This window comes from Hyperolius riggenbachi, chromosome 9 (assembly GCF_040937935.1).
Source record: "Hyperolius riggenbachi isolate aHypRig1 chromosome 9, aHypRig1.pri, whole genome shotgun sequence".
Lineage (NCBI taxonomy): Eukaryota > Metazoa > Chordata > Amphibia > Anura > Hyperoliidae > Hyperolius > Hyperolius riggenbachi.
Window position 1 is genome coordinate 67,647,135 of NC_090654.1, and position 16,302 is coordinate 67,663,436.

The 16,302-nt window shown below is 44.9% G+C and overlaps 1 protein-coding gene across 1 annotated transcript in view; it reads right to left on the reverse strand.

Annotated features, from left to right (window-relative positions):
* Nucleotides 1-620: 620 nt before the first annotated feature.
* Nucleotides 621-16,302, reverse strand: part of MAPKAPK3 (MAPK activated protein kinase 3) — an 85,521-nt gene continuing 69,839 nt past the window's right edge. The window contains exons 4-10 of the mRNA XM_068252993.1: nucleotides 16,197-16,276; nucleotides 15,973-16,099; nucleotides 14,816-14,891; nucleotides 10,952-11,076; nucleotides 3,971-4,056; nucleotides 3,686-3,766; nucleotides 621-1,020 (exon numbers count right to left, since the gene is read on the reverse strand). Coding sequence (XP_068109094.1) covers nucleotides 868-1,020; nucleotides 3,686-3,766; nucleotides 3,971-4,056; nucleotides 10,952-11,076; nucleotides 14,816-14,891; nucleotides 15,973-16,099; nucleotides 16,197-16,276 — 728 coding nt within the window. The 3' untranslated portion in view covers nucleotides 621-867. The remainder of the gene's footprint in view (nucleotides 1,021-3,685; nucleotides 3,767-3,970; nucleotides 4,057-10,951; nucleotides 11,077-14,815; nucleotides 14,892-15,972; nucleotides 16,100-16,196; nucleotides 16,277-16,302) is intronic.

The window sequence follows — 16,302 nt, forward strand, 5'->3', positions numbered from 1 at the left end:
GAGGGCTCTGCCGTGCAGATTTTTCCTGCACACAAAACCGCACAGGATTCCTGACAAGTGGAAACAGGCCCATCCACTTGTACTGGTTATGCGAATCTCCATGCAGAAAACGCATGCAGAATCGCACAAGTGGAAACGGGCCCTTAGAGACACAGGATCAGCAGGAGATTCAGGCATCTGGTATTTTAAAAGGAAAAATCCATATCCTTCTCAGTTTAGGTTCCCTTTAAGACATTTATAGCTTGACTTGGGGATACATACACGCCAAAACAATTTTGTTCATTTTGGATTGAGTGAGGGAGGCTTACAATATCTGTCAAGCTGTTTCTGTTGTCTGTACCCCCTCTGTAGGGTGATGGGTTTTTGCTCACTTCCTGTTCCTGGGACCTCCATAGCATCTCTGTGCACTTCTGTGGACAGGAAATGAGGAGTGACAAATCAATTGTCTGTTTATCAACTCACTTTTAGTTGGGATAGACCCTGAGAAAGTTCTTATAGACAGGGACACAGACCACAACAACCAGCAACATGTAACAATCCCGCAAATAGTCTGCAATTAAAAACATTAGACTGGAGATGGCTTTCATAAACCATTATAAAGTACTGGTGGTTGCTGGATCTTTAATTTGTATAAAATTTTTATTTACTACCGCCTGAATGCATAAAGATGAATAAGTAAGCAGACAATGGTTGGTTCCATAAATATGTATGTATATGTATGTACACACAGGGTTTAATCCTAACCCAGCAGCAGAATGCTTAAAATATACTACAGATAAAAAGAAAGACCATAAAAACAACAGCCACACAATGACTCCGACTGCCACAGTGGCTTTCACTGCCGAGGGCTCCGCCCCACCAACAGTCCTATTGGTTGTTGCAGCCTGGTGGGGGCACAGTTCCGTCTGTCTGCTTCTTGCGTCGCTTGTTCAGTAAGCGGTTTGTAGAGGAATTGAGATCCTTTATCTTAACTTGGTCATAATCGACTCTCATGGTTGCCAAAGCGCTGGTCATCTCCTCCTGTGGACAAAGGGGAGAGGGTGAGGAGGAATAAAAGAGAAGATATAGAAAGAGAGATAGGGGAGGGTCATCTCCTCCTGTGGGCAGAGGGGAGGAATAAAAGAGAAGATATAGAAAGCGATACGGGGGGAGAGCGAGAGACAGAGAGAAAGAAAGAGAGAGAGAGAGAGAGAGAGAGAAAGAGAAAGGGCATAGCTCCCAACGCGTACCTATGACATAGCCACCGGATACAGCCGATATATCCTGCTCCTGCACAAGTCCTAGCGCCGTTAATTACCATTCCCCCTTCCAGGTCCATGTGGATGAATTCCTATTACGGTCTACGGTGGAGCCGGCTGCGCCCAAATCTCCTGCACTATTACTACAGCGCTTGCTCCTAACTGTCCCTCTTTCGGAGGGACAGTCCCTCTTTCCTCCTCATTTGTCCCTCTTTCAGGACTCCTGTACAGTTCTTTGTAAATATACGTGTTTTATCTACTAAAAAAAAAATGTGTTTCATTGACTAAAATGTATTCCCATTCTTTAAATTAATATATTTCTTATTTTCAAATGTTAATATGAAGGAAAATGAACCATGATAGAAAGGACCAGTGTGGTTTGAATTACAATACAGCTCATTTTATTTATGAAATCTTTATGGTATGCGTCGTGGCTAGGGATGTGTCGGGGTGTGATTAGGGGTGTGGCAGGGACATGGCTTAAAGGGGAACTGAAGTAAGAGGTATACGGAGGCTGCCTTATTTCCTTTTAATCAATACCAGTTGCCTGGCAGCCCTGCTGGTCTATTTCTCTGCAGTAGTATCTGAATAACACCAGAAACAAGCATGCAGCTAATCTTGTCAGATCTGACTTTAATACTATTAGCCATAGCCCCTGAACAAGCATGCAGCAGATCAGGTGCTTCAGACTTTAAAGGCAGATGATCAGCAGGGCTGCCAGGCAACTTGTACTGTTTAAAAGGAAATATGGCAGCCTCCGTATACCTCTTACTTCAGGTCCCCTTTAAAGGGAACCTTAACTGAGAGGGATATGGATGTTTCATTTTAAATAATACCAGTTGCTTGGCAGTTCTGCTGATCTTTGGCTGCAGTAGTGGCTGAATCACACACCTGAAACAATTATGCAGCTAATCCAGTCTGACTTCAGTCAGAGCACCTGATTTGCATTCTTGTTGAGGGGCTGTGGCTAAAAGTACAGACATACAGGATCAGCAGGAGAGTCAGGCAACTGGTATTGTTTTAAAGGGAAAAATCCATATCCTCAGTTTAGGTTCCCTTTAAAAAGAGGAACTCTAGTGAAAATAATGTAATAAAAAAGTGCTTCATTTTTACAATTATGTATAAATGATTTAGTCAGTGTTTTCCCATTGTAAAATCTTTCCTCTCCCTGATTTACATTCTGACATTTATCTGCCAGCAGTGACATTTTTACTGCTGGCAGGTGAGGTCAGTGGAAAGAGATGCTGCTTGTTTTTTTGGCAGTTGGACCCAACTCTAAACAGCTAAAGTTGAAGAGAAATCGAGAGCCCAATATGGTGTAGTATGTCAAAATTGATTGGATAAATGAAACAGTGAGATGGTAATACTCACAAACACGGGTTACCACCTAGGTAACCACTCATTAGGCACGTGAGGAGATTAGACCTGTCCTCACTCAGGATTAAGAAGTCGCTCTCTGTAGATAGAAAGAAAGGGGGTAGATCACCCCTCCACCTGGGGTGGACTCAAATATATTGGTAGGTGAACAGAGGCGCCAGAAGGATAAAAGTACATAATATTTTTCAAAAATTGCTGGGAGGAAGTGGTGGACTCGCCTCCGTTAAAGCAGACACCAAGGACTGTAAATATATAGATATACACATTTATTGAAAATACCCCAAAGATGCAACGCGTTTCGCGGGCACAGCCCACTTCTTCAGGCAATAGGCAGGGGATAAACAACAGCAATTCAGTTATAGCAAGCAGAGCACCTCTGCACTTCACAGAGGTGCTCTGCTTGCTATAACTGAATTGCTGTTGTTTATCCCCTGCCTATTGCCTGAAGAAGTGGGCTGTGCCCGCGAAACGCGTTGCATCTTTGGGGTATTTTCAATAAATGTGTATATCTATATATTTACAGTCCTTGGTGTCTGCTTTAACGGAGGCGAGTCCACCACTTCCTCCCAGCAATTTTTGAAAAATTTTATGTACTTTTATCCTTCTGGCGCCTCTGTTCACCTACCAACTCTAAACAGCTGTTATTTCCCATAATGCAATGAGATTTACAGACAGGAAACTGTCAGGACCATGGTCCTGACATCCCACTGTGGGAGGTGTTTTACTTAATATTAGTCATACAAACCCCCCTGATCAGTTTGTGAAAAGGAAAAGATTTCTCATGTAAAAAGGGGGAACAGCTACCGACTGGGATGAAGTTCAATTCTTGGTCACGGTTTCTCTTTAAGTGTCCCTCTTTCTTATCTCAAAAAGTTGGGAGGTATGAGAATAGGAGGGAGGGATGGAGAGAAAGGGAAGGGAGGGACAGGTAGGGAGAGAGGCAGTCAGGGGAAGGGGGCAGAGTGAGGTGGGGGAGTAGGGATGCAAATGATGGTATCAGAGAGGAGAGGGAGGAGTCTGGAGGGGGTCATATCAAGTGTTGGCGTCCGGCACTTTGTAGCATCACTCACCTTCACCTCATCCCAGTGCTCCTTATCTTCCTGCAGAACACGGGCTGTGTGCAGGGGAGTCTGAGGAACTACCATCGACTGCTGCATAGAAACAAAACACAAAGGTTGCATTAACTGCTCAGTGCCACTAGATGGCGCCTTCTGCCTATGCAGCTCACAAAGACAAATGTGGCACAGCGCACACCATTTCCAGAGCGGCAAGCCAGAGAGCTGGGATTCTGCTGGCTATATAAACAGGCTCTGTTCCACCAATAGGAGCAGCCTGTAGCACTGCACTGAACTCACATTAATCCAGGGGTGGTTCATGAACTGCTGAATGCTCATCCGCTCTGTCGGGTCCGTCCGCAGGAGATGCCGGATGATCTGTTTTGCTATGAGAAGACAGAAATTATATTATAATACCGCTTCATAGATAAACATTTATTTTTAATTAGAAATCAGTAGATGGTTTACAATGTGGCCCTATGGAATTCACAATAATATAAGTGCAGGTTTGAACTCTATTTCTCACACATAGCAAATCGTTGCTGCACAGGTTTCATAATTCCATCTCATTAAAATAGATCTTTACATTAAAATATACTATTGCTAGATTTGAGTTTTTAGTGCACATCTGAGGTGAGAGAGGCATATTTATTCGCTTTTAAACGATGCACATTGCCTGGCTGCCCTGTTGAGCTCTTTGGCTGCAGTAGTGTCTGAATCACACATGTGATCAGACACTGCTAGGAACAATTTGGAATGGCCGTGTTTTATATGTACTGTGCAAACTACAAAGTAAAGTAAGCTTTTTTTCCTTAATAAGAGGAATTTTACATGTGCCTGTACAGCTAAGCGAGGTGTGGGCAGATCGATCAAGAGACAAATCTCTCTGATTAAATCTGATCCGAGAGATCTGTTGCTTTCCCATACACTGCAGGCCCGATTTCATGCCGATAATCAATATGTGGCAAAAATGTATAAAAATTACAAACAGACCAGACAGTAAATGTCAATGGATCAGACGCAGCAGCAAGCAGTGGTAGATCAATATCTAATGGCGCTATACTGAATCAAACGCTGCACTGCGATAGATCTTCAATGGGGGGGGCTCAATCCCTCTCTGATCAGATTCACATAAGAGAGGGATTGACCCGTTTGCCATATTGAGTGGTAATCTTAACATGTATGGTCACCTTATGCTGGAAGTACACGGGTAGATTCTGAGCCAATAAGATGGTTAGATAGATCATTTCCGACATGTCCGATCACCGTTCGATTGTTTTGCCGCTCGATTTCTCATTGAAGTGAATTGAAAAAAAAAAAAAGAAAAAACGAGCGGAAGATAGGAGGATCGAGCGGGCAAAACGATCGGGCGCAGATTCAAGGCCCCTTTCACACTTTCTCAATTGCCGCTTGTTCGTCATTACCCCATCGCAGCGGCCTGTAGTCTCTATGAAACTGGCCACACATCCCGCGGAGTCAGGCGGCGGAAGTGGTTCCGGCAATGCAGACTCTGCAATGTGTTTCCAAGCAGAACGAGCGGTACCGCACAGCAGGCATTTGCATTGGAGTCCATGGCATTGCGGAAATCTATTTAGAATGTTGCAGTGGCAGTGTGGTGAGCATGTGCCAGTCGGCCCAAAAAAACAGTGAGGTACTTCCTGTCCAGCAGAGAACACATGACCGTTCGGGGGTGGAGCTATGTATATTACCCTGTCAGCACGCTCCGCGAAATTAGCCTTAGAGCAGGGGGCCCCAAACGTTTTCGGTCCAGGGCCGGGCCAACAGACTTCAGACTGCTGGGGGGCCGGAATTTACATAAAATTATGTAGAAAAGCATAACATTGAGTCTAGGTATTCTAGACAGCGTCTATTAACCTGGGCAGCCCTCATGTCTCCCATTTAACCAGAGCAGATGTTATGCCCCCCAACACAGCAGGTGCAGATAGTATGCCCTCAGCACAGTGCAAATATGGTGACCCTAACATAGCAAGTCATATGTGAGCCATAATGTCACCCAATGACCTGCAAAAGCCTGCAGCACAATCTCACCCATTCACACACGATCATAAAGCCCAATCTACACGATACGATTCTATTACGATTCGGTTAAATCCGACATGTTCGGTCCTGATTCGATTCATTCCGATTTGACATTGCAAAACAATGGCAAATCGAATTGAATCAGGATCGGACATGTCGGATTTAATCGAATCGTAAATAGAATTGTATCGTGTAGATTGGGCTTAAGAAACATAAGCAGTACAATCCTCCATTTCAGATCATAGATGCAGCGGGCCGCATCTATAAGTAATACATTATGGCTATCATTCATAAAAGGGTGTACGGCAAAAAAAATCTTGTCGGGAAAATTCCGCATTCGCTATTTTAGACCTCTGTGTGCCAATTCATAAAAAGGTTTACACTTGCGATAGAAGTGTTCTATTGTCCGAAACTAAGGCTTGCGGTAACACCAGAAGCTGGCCGTGTTGTTACATTTCTCTGTGCAGAGACAGCCTTACAATAAAAGAGGCAGCTCCAACTTCCCTTTAGATGTGCATTTTTTTTTAACTGCCTCCGTTTTCCCTGAATCTGTCTATTAGGGCTCATTTCCACTATCGCAAATTCGCATGCGTTTTTCGCATGCAAATTCGCATAGCAATACAAGTGAATGGGACTGTTTCCACTTGTCAGGATTCCTTTGCGTTTTTCTGTGCAGAAAAAATTCGCATGGCAGAGCCATCAGAATTCGCATACCGCTATGCAAATCGCATACAATGTATTTAATAGGAAATTCGCATGAGGTTTGGAAATGCGAATTTTCATGCGAATTCGCATAGAAACAATGGAAAAGCACACCAGCACTGCCATGGTTAAATTCGCATACATCGTCATCCATGCGAATTCGCATGAAAATTCGCCTAGACCCGCATGCGAAGTTCGCATCCGCATGCAAATTTTTACCGCGGCGACTCACACCGCACAAGTGGAAATGCAGCCTCAGTCTTTCTAAACAATCTATTTAATTGCCACAGCTTAGAAGAACTTCAAGAAATGTTACACATGCAGGCTTTCTGATGTAAAAATATATCTGAAACCCGGTACCCAAGAGGTTAAAAAAAAAAACAGCCTGGGTATTCTGGAAAGGCTTTTTTGTTCTGCTCTCATTGCTTCTGCCTGGGAGGTCTATTTCCATTAACATTGCTGTTATCTGCATACTTATTACCTCTTCAAAGCAAGCGGTATTCTCCGTCCCAATACCGCCTGCTCTAATCTTTATGAATTGACTTTTAGTGACGTGTTTAGATAATCACCGCACTGCTCGGGAATGTCAGCTTTTTACGCGGAAACAGCATTTATGCATTCACATTTTGCTAAGTGGTCGGTAAAGTCAGCTATTTTCAGCATTACTGCATGCGGGAATGCTTTATGAATGATAGCGTGTGTGTCCTTTAAAAAAAGCTGCAGGGGGGTGCATTCGGCCCATGGGCCTTAGTTTGAGGACCAGTGCCTTAGATTATAGTATGGACAGAAGACTCTGGGTTAGGGATTGTGAGCTCCGAGGGACAGTTAGTGAAAGGACTATATACTCTAAAATGCTTCAGAAGATGTTAGGCCTAAATAGACGACAATCATCATGTTTCCCATATCCTCCTGATTCAACTATGCTTTGGGAAGTAGCAGTTGTCTGGATTGGATTTTCTCACCCAAATCTTTCCAACAGATGGCAGTAGTGGGGTACACCCTTTATGCTGGGCATACACGGTAAGTTTTATGTGCCGGATCGAGCCACTGGCTCGATCCCGGCACATCCCCGCCTGGATAGTTTTATCTTGCGCTCGATTCCCCTCCTGCAGGGTTCGAGCGCAGTATCGATCCAACGGGTCATCGGACCTGTCGGAAATTATCAATCGAGCCATCAGCGGCTCGATTGATAAGGAAGAAACTTACTGTGTATGTCCAGTACTACTCTTCCCAAAAGTAGTCCACATGCTTACTGCAGCAACTTGGACAATCTGAATGAGGAAATGTCCTCCACTAAAGCAATCTTTCTCAATCATGTCCTCCAGGCCCACCTACAGTGTATGTTTTGCAGATTATCTCACCTATGCATTGGTGAGGTCATCAGGGTCTTCCCAGTAATGTGGATTAACCATCTGGGTGGTTTTCTGCAAATCACACACTGCTGGTGGGACTTGAGGACAGGCTTGACAAACATTGCTGTGAAGTGTGTACTGGTGGAAACTGCTGAGCCAGGAAAACAAGGAGATGTTTTTCCCAGTGATCCCTGACCTCCACACCACACACAGAGCTGTACAGAACAAGATCACGTGATCTGAGCAGCATTCCTACCCAAAAGCATGTTTGCTTCTAGGAGTCTGGCACTATTAGGTGGCATAAAAGCTGGATTGAGGTATATTCATGGAAATGTATATTTGCTTTGTCGATCTATATATTAATAATATGGATTACACAATTTAATTTATTGTTAACCTTGGAACCCATAAAATATTACAAATGAATATTGCATTGTTTGGCTTTACTGATGTAGGAAACAAGTCTGTCACTACAGGAACAAATAATCTGTACTACACAGCAGTAAATGAGAAGTTCTTGTAGTCAGCCAAACCAGCATGTGGCATTCCACACAATTTTTTTGTTAATCTAATCATACATTAAACAAAAGACAAAAACAAACATTCTGTTTAGGCAGATTTTCTTGTACTGGCACAAATGCAGGGCAACTGGAAATGCAGACTACAGATGTGTTGTTCGATGTCGGGTTGTCTTAAGGTCCATACACACGGCTGATGAAAGTCAGCTGTGGCAGGCGATAATTACCACCTCAGCCAACAATCAATCGTGCGTACAGCAGCCCACAACCCCCAAGCGAACTGCCCATTGGATGTACATGCCCGATAAACTTGTTTGAAGACGCCGCTCTCCTGCCCACTGCATGATGTCACGTACGTGCTGCTCTGTTGTACCTCAAACCCCCCACATAGCTACAGTACGCATTGTCCGCTACGTAGCGATACGCGTCTGTACTGGCCGGCTCAGTGATGTTGCCCAAGGGGATCGGTAGCGATCCCCGAAGCGTGACATCAATCACAGGTGTGTATGCACCTTTATTCGTAAACTCTGATACTGCAGTGCTCAACATTTCAGCACTATTACGAGCGGAGAGTGTCACGTAACGGCAATCCACATTGAGCTTCATGTGACTACGATGTGGAACGCAGCTCCGTGACCATCTCCACTCGTGATGGCGCAGACCTGCTGAGCACGGTATAATCCAGGTTTACAAATAAGGACTACTAGAGATCAATGAACTGCAACATTTTCCAAATTTGTGCAAATCTTTAAAATTTTGTTGGAATTTGTATGCAGCATGAAATTGGACCAACCTAAACCTGCATCGACTGGTCTTATTGCAAACTGCAACAAAATGTATGAAGAAAAATGGTTTTTTGTTTGTTTTTTTCCACAAAAATCACAATGGTACATTATTTTCTATTTAACTTGTTCTGGATGCACATTGCTGAACCCTGTATCCTATTTGCAGCCTCTGCCCCAACATAGGTTTCTATAGCCCGGCTCTGTGTGCTCTCGCCCCGATTGTCTTTCAGTCGCTGCTAAGTTCTAAGACAAGTTCCGTGTGCCAGTCACCTGTGATCACTGAGCCAATCGCAGTGATCAGAGGGGAAAACAGAAACAAAAAAGGGAAAAAAGGGAAAGGCACTGGTCCTTAAAGGACACATGAGCAAAAACACAAAAAACTGCCGCTCCCGCCACTACTACTACGTAGGTAAATCTACTTACCTGGGGCTTCCTCCAGCCCCTTGAAGTCTGAGTCCCTCTTTGCAGCTCTGCTGACAGCCACTCTTCCGCTGCTGTGACACAGGACACAGATTTCAAACGGCTGGAGGAAGCACCAGGTAAGTAGATCTATATTTTTTTTCACTCATGTATCCCTTTAAGGGGCCAGAGCCTGATGGTTAGGAGGAAGAGGTTAGGACAGTGGCATGGCTACAAAGCCTTTATTTTAAAATAAACGGGAACCGTGCCAGATACTTACCTAAGGAGAGGGAAGGCTATGGGTCCTAATGAAGCTCTCTTCTCCCGGTGCCCTCGGTGCAGCGCTGTCTCCGGGAGCAGTTTTTGACTAATTTGGTCAAATACTGCTCGCTTGGCTGGTGAAGGGGATTTCGGAAAGTTTTCGGGAGATGGGCTGCTCCATACTGCGCGAGTGCGTGAGAGAGGGCCATCGCAGGTGCGTAGTATAGAGCCGCCTTTCTTAGGAAGGACTCAGCTCCAGAAGACTTCTGAAGTCCCCCGCGGCAGGGGATTTAAACAGAGGAGCTGCCGCCGCACGCAGGCACCATGAGAAGAGGGAAGGCTCATTGGGACCCAGAGCCTTCCCTTTCCTTAAAGAGAACCCGAGGTGGGATTTTATTATGCTAGTGGGGCACAGAGGCTGGTTGTGCACACTAACACCAGCCTCTATTGCCCCATGCTGTGCCTCAAAGACCCCCCTGCGCGCCGCTATACCCCCGCAGTGCTGACACGCAGCGCGTCGCCAGCACAATGTTTACCTAAGCGCTGTCTGTCAGCGCCGCTCCCCCGCCTCCTCCGTATCGGCGCTACCCGCCCGCGTCACTTCCCTCCAATCAGCGGGAAGGAAGGGACACAGGCGGGTAGCGCCGATAAGGAGGAGGCGGGGGAGCGGCGCTGACAGACAGCGCTTAGGTAAACATTGTCGCCAGCACTGCGGGGGGTATAGCGGCGCGCAGGGGGGTCTTTGAGGCACAGCATGGGGCAACAGAGGCTGGCGTTAGTGTGCACAACCAGCCTCTGTGCCCCACGAGCATAATAAATTCCCACCTCGGGTTCTCTTTAAAGTATCTGGCTTTTTTTTTTTTTTTTTTAAACAAATCCAATTAGCTTTAACGATAAGGACTACTAACAGCACATATACAGATGATCAGTAACACTACAAGGACAAGTTAATGTAGCGGCTGATGGTGGTTCCTAGGTGGGCACTGGGTTTAGGGGCCCTGGTGCACAAAACATCTGCAACCTCCATTGCTATAACACTGGTTTATAGTATTTCCAGGCTGCAAAATGTGTTCACTATAGAGATGGTCAATGAAATGCTAATTATTACAGCCTGCATGAAAATATAATGCCAGTTATATGTAACTTGGAATTGGGCTAATCAAAACCAACAGGAAGTGTATTTAAAAAAAAAAAAAAAAAAAAAGTTAGACTTTCTCCTCGTACCTTCATCAGACACATCATTCCACTCTGGTGCCGGAAACTCATACTGGCCCATCCGGATCCTCTTCTTCATCCCAGGAGAGATGGCCTGACCAGTGTTGGAGTAGAAAGGTGGGTAGCCACACAGTCTGGGAAGAGGAGAGGCATTTAAGTACACAAATAAATATGATGATTGGGGTGAGTGTGTGAGAGGTGAGTAAGCGAGGTTAGGCAAGTGTGTGAGTTTGGGGGGGGGGGGGGGGCGCATTTGAGTGAGGTGAGTGAGTAGCAGTGTTGTGCTGTACCATGTTAGAAATCAGTAAAAGCAGTAAGTTTTGAATCAGGACGATACCATTTATTGGCTAACTTAAAAGCATAAGAGTAAGCAGGCTCTCAGCTTTCATGTACATATGGGAACCAAGTTTAACAGCAGTAAGCTTGCTTCCTCTTAAGCCCCGTCTACACGGGGCGAGGTTTCGGCGATGTGCCTTATCAATCGAGCCGCTGATGCGGCTCGATTGATAAGATCCGACAGGTCGGATCTCGCCACCGCCGATTTCCTGCTCGTTCCCCACGAGGGGACAATGGCAGGGATTCGAGCGGAAGATAAGCGGCGCCGGGCGGGGACGAGGGCGGATCGAATGCGACGCGGAGGGTATGCGGAGGAGGCGATCCGGCGGCTAATCGAGCCGCCGGATCGCCTCGTGTAGATGAGGCTTTATGCTTTTAAATTAGCCAATAGATGGTAACTTCTTGATTTGAGAGATTGAGAGAGAGTGTGCATAGGTTTCCTATTATAAGGCTGTCACCTCTGTGAGCACGAGCATAAAGACATTTTTATCATCAAGCATAACCAGTGTGATGACTAAACTGGCAGGGATTGATCCCCTCTCTCTTAGGTGTGAACTTGTGGCCCGATGCTGTACAGATGCGCCACTGGGAGGGGGGGATGACGTGGGGCATAATAGAGCGGCTTCCCAGGAGCAGAGTTAGGTGGGGAACAATAGCCTCGGGGGTCACTAAGGATCCACCATGCCAGACCTTCAGGTAACACCAAGGGGCTCCAGTACACATGCTAGGTTCGCCCCACACTCTTGCCTAAAGCGGGTCTTTGACGGCACGTGTCTTAAAATGACCAGTAAATACAAGCATTTTAGTCATGTGACTTCTGTTCACCCAGACTGGTGATTATTTTCAACCTTTTCTCTAAGGTTTAATGCCTTTTTCACTATGTGCTATAGGGAAAACTCATGCGATTCTGCCTAGTGTGTCCCTTCCCTGAAGACTTATGAACATGACATGGGGGTCTATTTATAACTATGGCTATCAACTAATGGCCAGAGAAGAGCAATTATTTCTGCAGGTCAGCAGCACTTCTCAGAGCTCCAGATCTATAAACGTGGCAATCAGCTGATCACATATAAACGTGATAATCACTTTTATAGGTTTGCCCTTTTTAGCAAATATTCCCCAGAAAAATCTACGATTGCCATATAAAAACCTATGGGAATATATATTTTTATGCATGTTGCTGGACATTCCTTTTGGCATCCTTGACGGTCTATGGGTTTTTTTCTTGTACAATATACATTTTTTTATGCAATAAAAACCCATTTTTAATAGTATGTCCATGCCATGTAATAAGCCTGCTCTAACCTAAGTTTGACCTACACTTTCTATAAACAGAGATTTCCCCCTTAGAGAGTCCCAAGGGCTTCTTGTTTTCTCCACACAATATAATGACAGGATGAGGGGGTTGCATAGTCTCATTACTGAGAAAGGGAGTACTTGGTAAGTATTGTTTTTGGAAGGCAGAGTCTGCATTCTCCAAAAAAAAAAAAAACCCTTTAATGCAATAACTGCAGACTTGCTTCCCAGCTAAATGACTGAATGCCAAGAACATTGAAGTCTGTTCGCTCACATCAAACTTTTTTTTGTTACTTTCAGGTATGAGCCAGTTTGCAGATTTTGCTTTTTACATCAGAGGAGGTGGAATTAATTATTCTGATGGAAGAACACATTGCATCATGAGGAAAAGCCACAGGAATGTCCCAAAAGGTCGATGTCCTAAGAGATGCGTGGCCCGTCCTACATGAATGCACACACTACAGCAGGGTCCCTACCTACAGGAAATGTTCCTCCGTAAATTCTACCCCCCACCCCCCCATCAGTACTGAAAACAGGTTAGAGTCCCAGGTCAGTGTCCAAGATAAGGTCTGCATGGGGTGTATATGGTTTCCCCATGTTTGCGTGGCTTTTCTACCATAAAGTACAATATTCCTGTATACAGTGTACAGCAGGGGTCTCAAACTCAATTAACCTGGGGGCCGCAGGAGGCAAAGTCAGGATGAGGCTGGGCCGCATAAGGAATTTCACAATCGCAGCGCATCGCCGCCTCTGCGGCAATCCGTGCGGCGATTGACGTCAGGAGGGGCAGAGCTGAAGCTGAAAGCTCTGCCCCTTCCAGGAAATCCCGCCGGATTGCCCCCCGGGCGATTTGGGGGCTCTGCAGCCCTCGTTTAGCGGCGGGGATGCGGCGGATTACATGGGAGCACTGAAGCGAACTATAAGGAAGCTTTTGCCAGCGAGGGCCACAAAATATTGTATCGAGGGCCGCAAATGGCCCACGGGCCGCGAGTTTGAGACCCCTGGTGTACAGGAATATTGTACTTCTGGTAGAGATATCTGAATATAATAGATGGGTAGTACTTAAAGGGACTCCGAGCAGTGCAGAATCTATGGAAAGATGCATATCATTTTAAAGCTTTCTTTCCAATGATATATAAACCGTCGCCCTACGCCTTTTAGTTTTCTCTATTTTCGCGATTGAAATTGCCGCGGACGCGATTTCGATCGCGAAAATAGAGAAAACTAAAAGGCGTAGGGCGGCGGTTTATGTGCCGTCAGAAAGAGGAGATAGAGCTTTAAAATGATATCCATCTTTCCATAGTTACATGGTATTACATTGGGCGACTTTTTCCTAAAGTCAGCAGCTCCATTTTGCACTGCTCGGAGTCCAACCCTATACTTAAAAAGCACAACCACTTGATCAGGTAGTACTGCACTTGTTGCTGGAATTGTTCTGACCCTTCTAGTTAATCCTGTTGATTGCCTGAGGAAGCGGGTGAAATACCTGTGAAACGCGCCACACCCTTTTGTGGCGTATACAAGAAGTTTTTGTTTTTAATATAATTAAATGTGTTTGGCATCTACCGTATTCTTCGGACTGTAAGACGCTCCTGAACATAAGACGCACCTAGGTTTAGAGGACAAAAACCAGGGGAAAAAAAAAAAAAAATATATATATATATATATATATATATATATATATATATATATATATATATATATATATATACTAAACCTGGTGCATCCATGTTGAAGGGGCATCTTTTGGATTATGTCCCTTTTGTACCTCGTGTGTCTCCCTGTGTCCCCCCTCTGTCCTTTGTGTCCACTGTGTCCCCTTGTGTCTTCCTCTATGTCCCGTGTCCCCTGCATGGGCACAGTACAGCGAGTCGCCGGCATTGCAGCGGGTTGGAGGTTTGTATTGGCAGCATTCACAAGTCAGGAACTCCCTGCATTTGGACTATAAGACGCAGTGACATTTTTCCTCCACTTTTGGGGGAGAAAAAGTGAGTCTTATAGTCCAAAAAATACAGTAAGTTCTGTTCTACTACCTGCAATTCTAGAGGTTGCCTCTATAAGGAAGCATAAGGTGACAACAGCCCTATTTGCACTGTGTTGCCAGGGAAGTCAGAAGAAAAGCCAGAAACAGTCATGTTTTTATAACTAGGCAAGCCCATTGTGACATTTCCACAAATTAAAAAGGATGAGAAGTCTGAACACAACATACACAGAAGAAAATTGTTACTGGGAAATACTTACAGAATATACATGATGACCCCCAGCGACCACATGTCACATGATTTGTCATACTTTTCAGGGCCAAGAACCTCCGGAGCTGTGGGTAGAGGGAAAAAAAGAGAGAGACTTGACACATTTTTCCTTCTTTATGTCCTCTGCTGAAGGGTGACCCCCAATTCAGCAAAATGCAGATTAGCAGCTCAGTGCTCTGGCACGCCTCCTTCTGGCTTCCCACAATGCAATGCGAGCATAAGATACTTACCACCTATCCTAATCTAATTGTCTAGACATACTGTTTTTTGTTTTGTTTTCCAGTTATTCAGGAAGGCCTTGGAAGCACCCAGAAACATCACTGTTTATCGAGTGTTGGTTGGTGGGTAGGAGAGGGGAACATAAGTGTTGGGCTGTGTAAAATTTTCAGAGGGACCCCAGCACTGTAGCCAAATCACTGATCTGCCTAGTGTCTTATGTGCCAATGTACTGTATTTTGGGGAATGAGGGCAGAAATTAAACTGCTTGCCTACCAACATAGAGATAAAATTAAATATCAAGAAGGAGGAAATGAAAATACATAGACTATGTACACCACATACATACATTCAGTAACACAATTGTAAAGGGACGAGGAAATGAAATACTTGCATGACAGCATAACTATCACAAATGTAGGAGTGCACCAGGTTATATATAATAAGCAACAGTATAAACTAGATAAAAAAAAAAAAAAAAAAAAAAAAAAAAAAAAAGGGGGATCGCCCCCCCCCCCCCCAAAAATAACCCCCAAACAAACAAAAAAACACCACACTGTGCTGCAGTCAGCTTGCATAATAATTAGAATACAGCTGTAATCCAAAAAGTGTGGGGTGATAACTAAGTATAAAGTATATGCATATAATAAACAATATCAGTACAACAAGACAAGTGCAAGTATATATAGCTCTAAAAACAGTGTAAAATTACAGTAAATTAACTCCATTGACTTTTCATTGGCAAAGTGTTTTTGGAATTGCCGGCGATCCAAAAACGCTGCCAAAAGAGCTGTATAGTGGGTGCCAGGCCTCGTTGCTATCCCTCTGACTGGTTGCCAGGACTGCTTAGATAAACACATGAAAAACCTTTTTTATTTCATGCCTACGAGTGTCATTACAGTTCACACTGCCTCCCTACACCACACTCACCGACATAGTATGGCGTGTAGCATGGAGTCTGCAGTGCGTTCTGTATGGTGGTCTCCTTAGCGAAGCCAAAGTCTGTTATCTTGAGCTCAGCATTGCTGTCCTTGGAGGCGTAGAGAAGGTTCTCAGGCTGCGGGGGACAGGGGGGACACAGAATTAAACAAGTGAACATGACATATATACAGCAGCATGCTTTACCGCAGTAACCCTCGGCCACAGGAACTGACCTTGACATCCCGGTGAGCGATATCCAGGCTGTGGAGGTGCTGAATGGCCATTCCGATGCCACGCATTATCTCTGAGGCCTCTGGGGAAATAAAAATCCATTTTTAT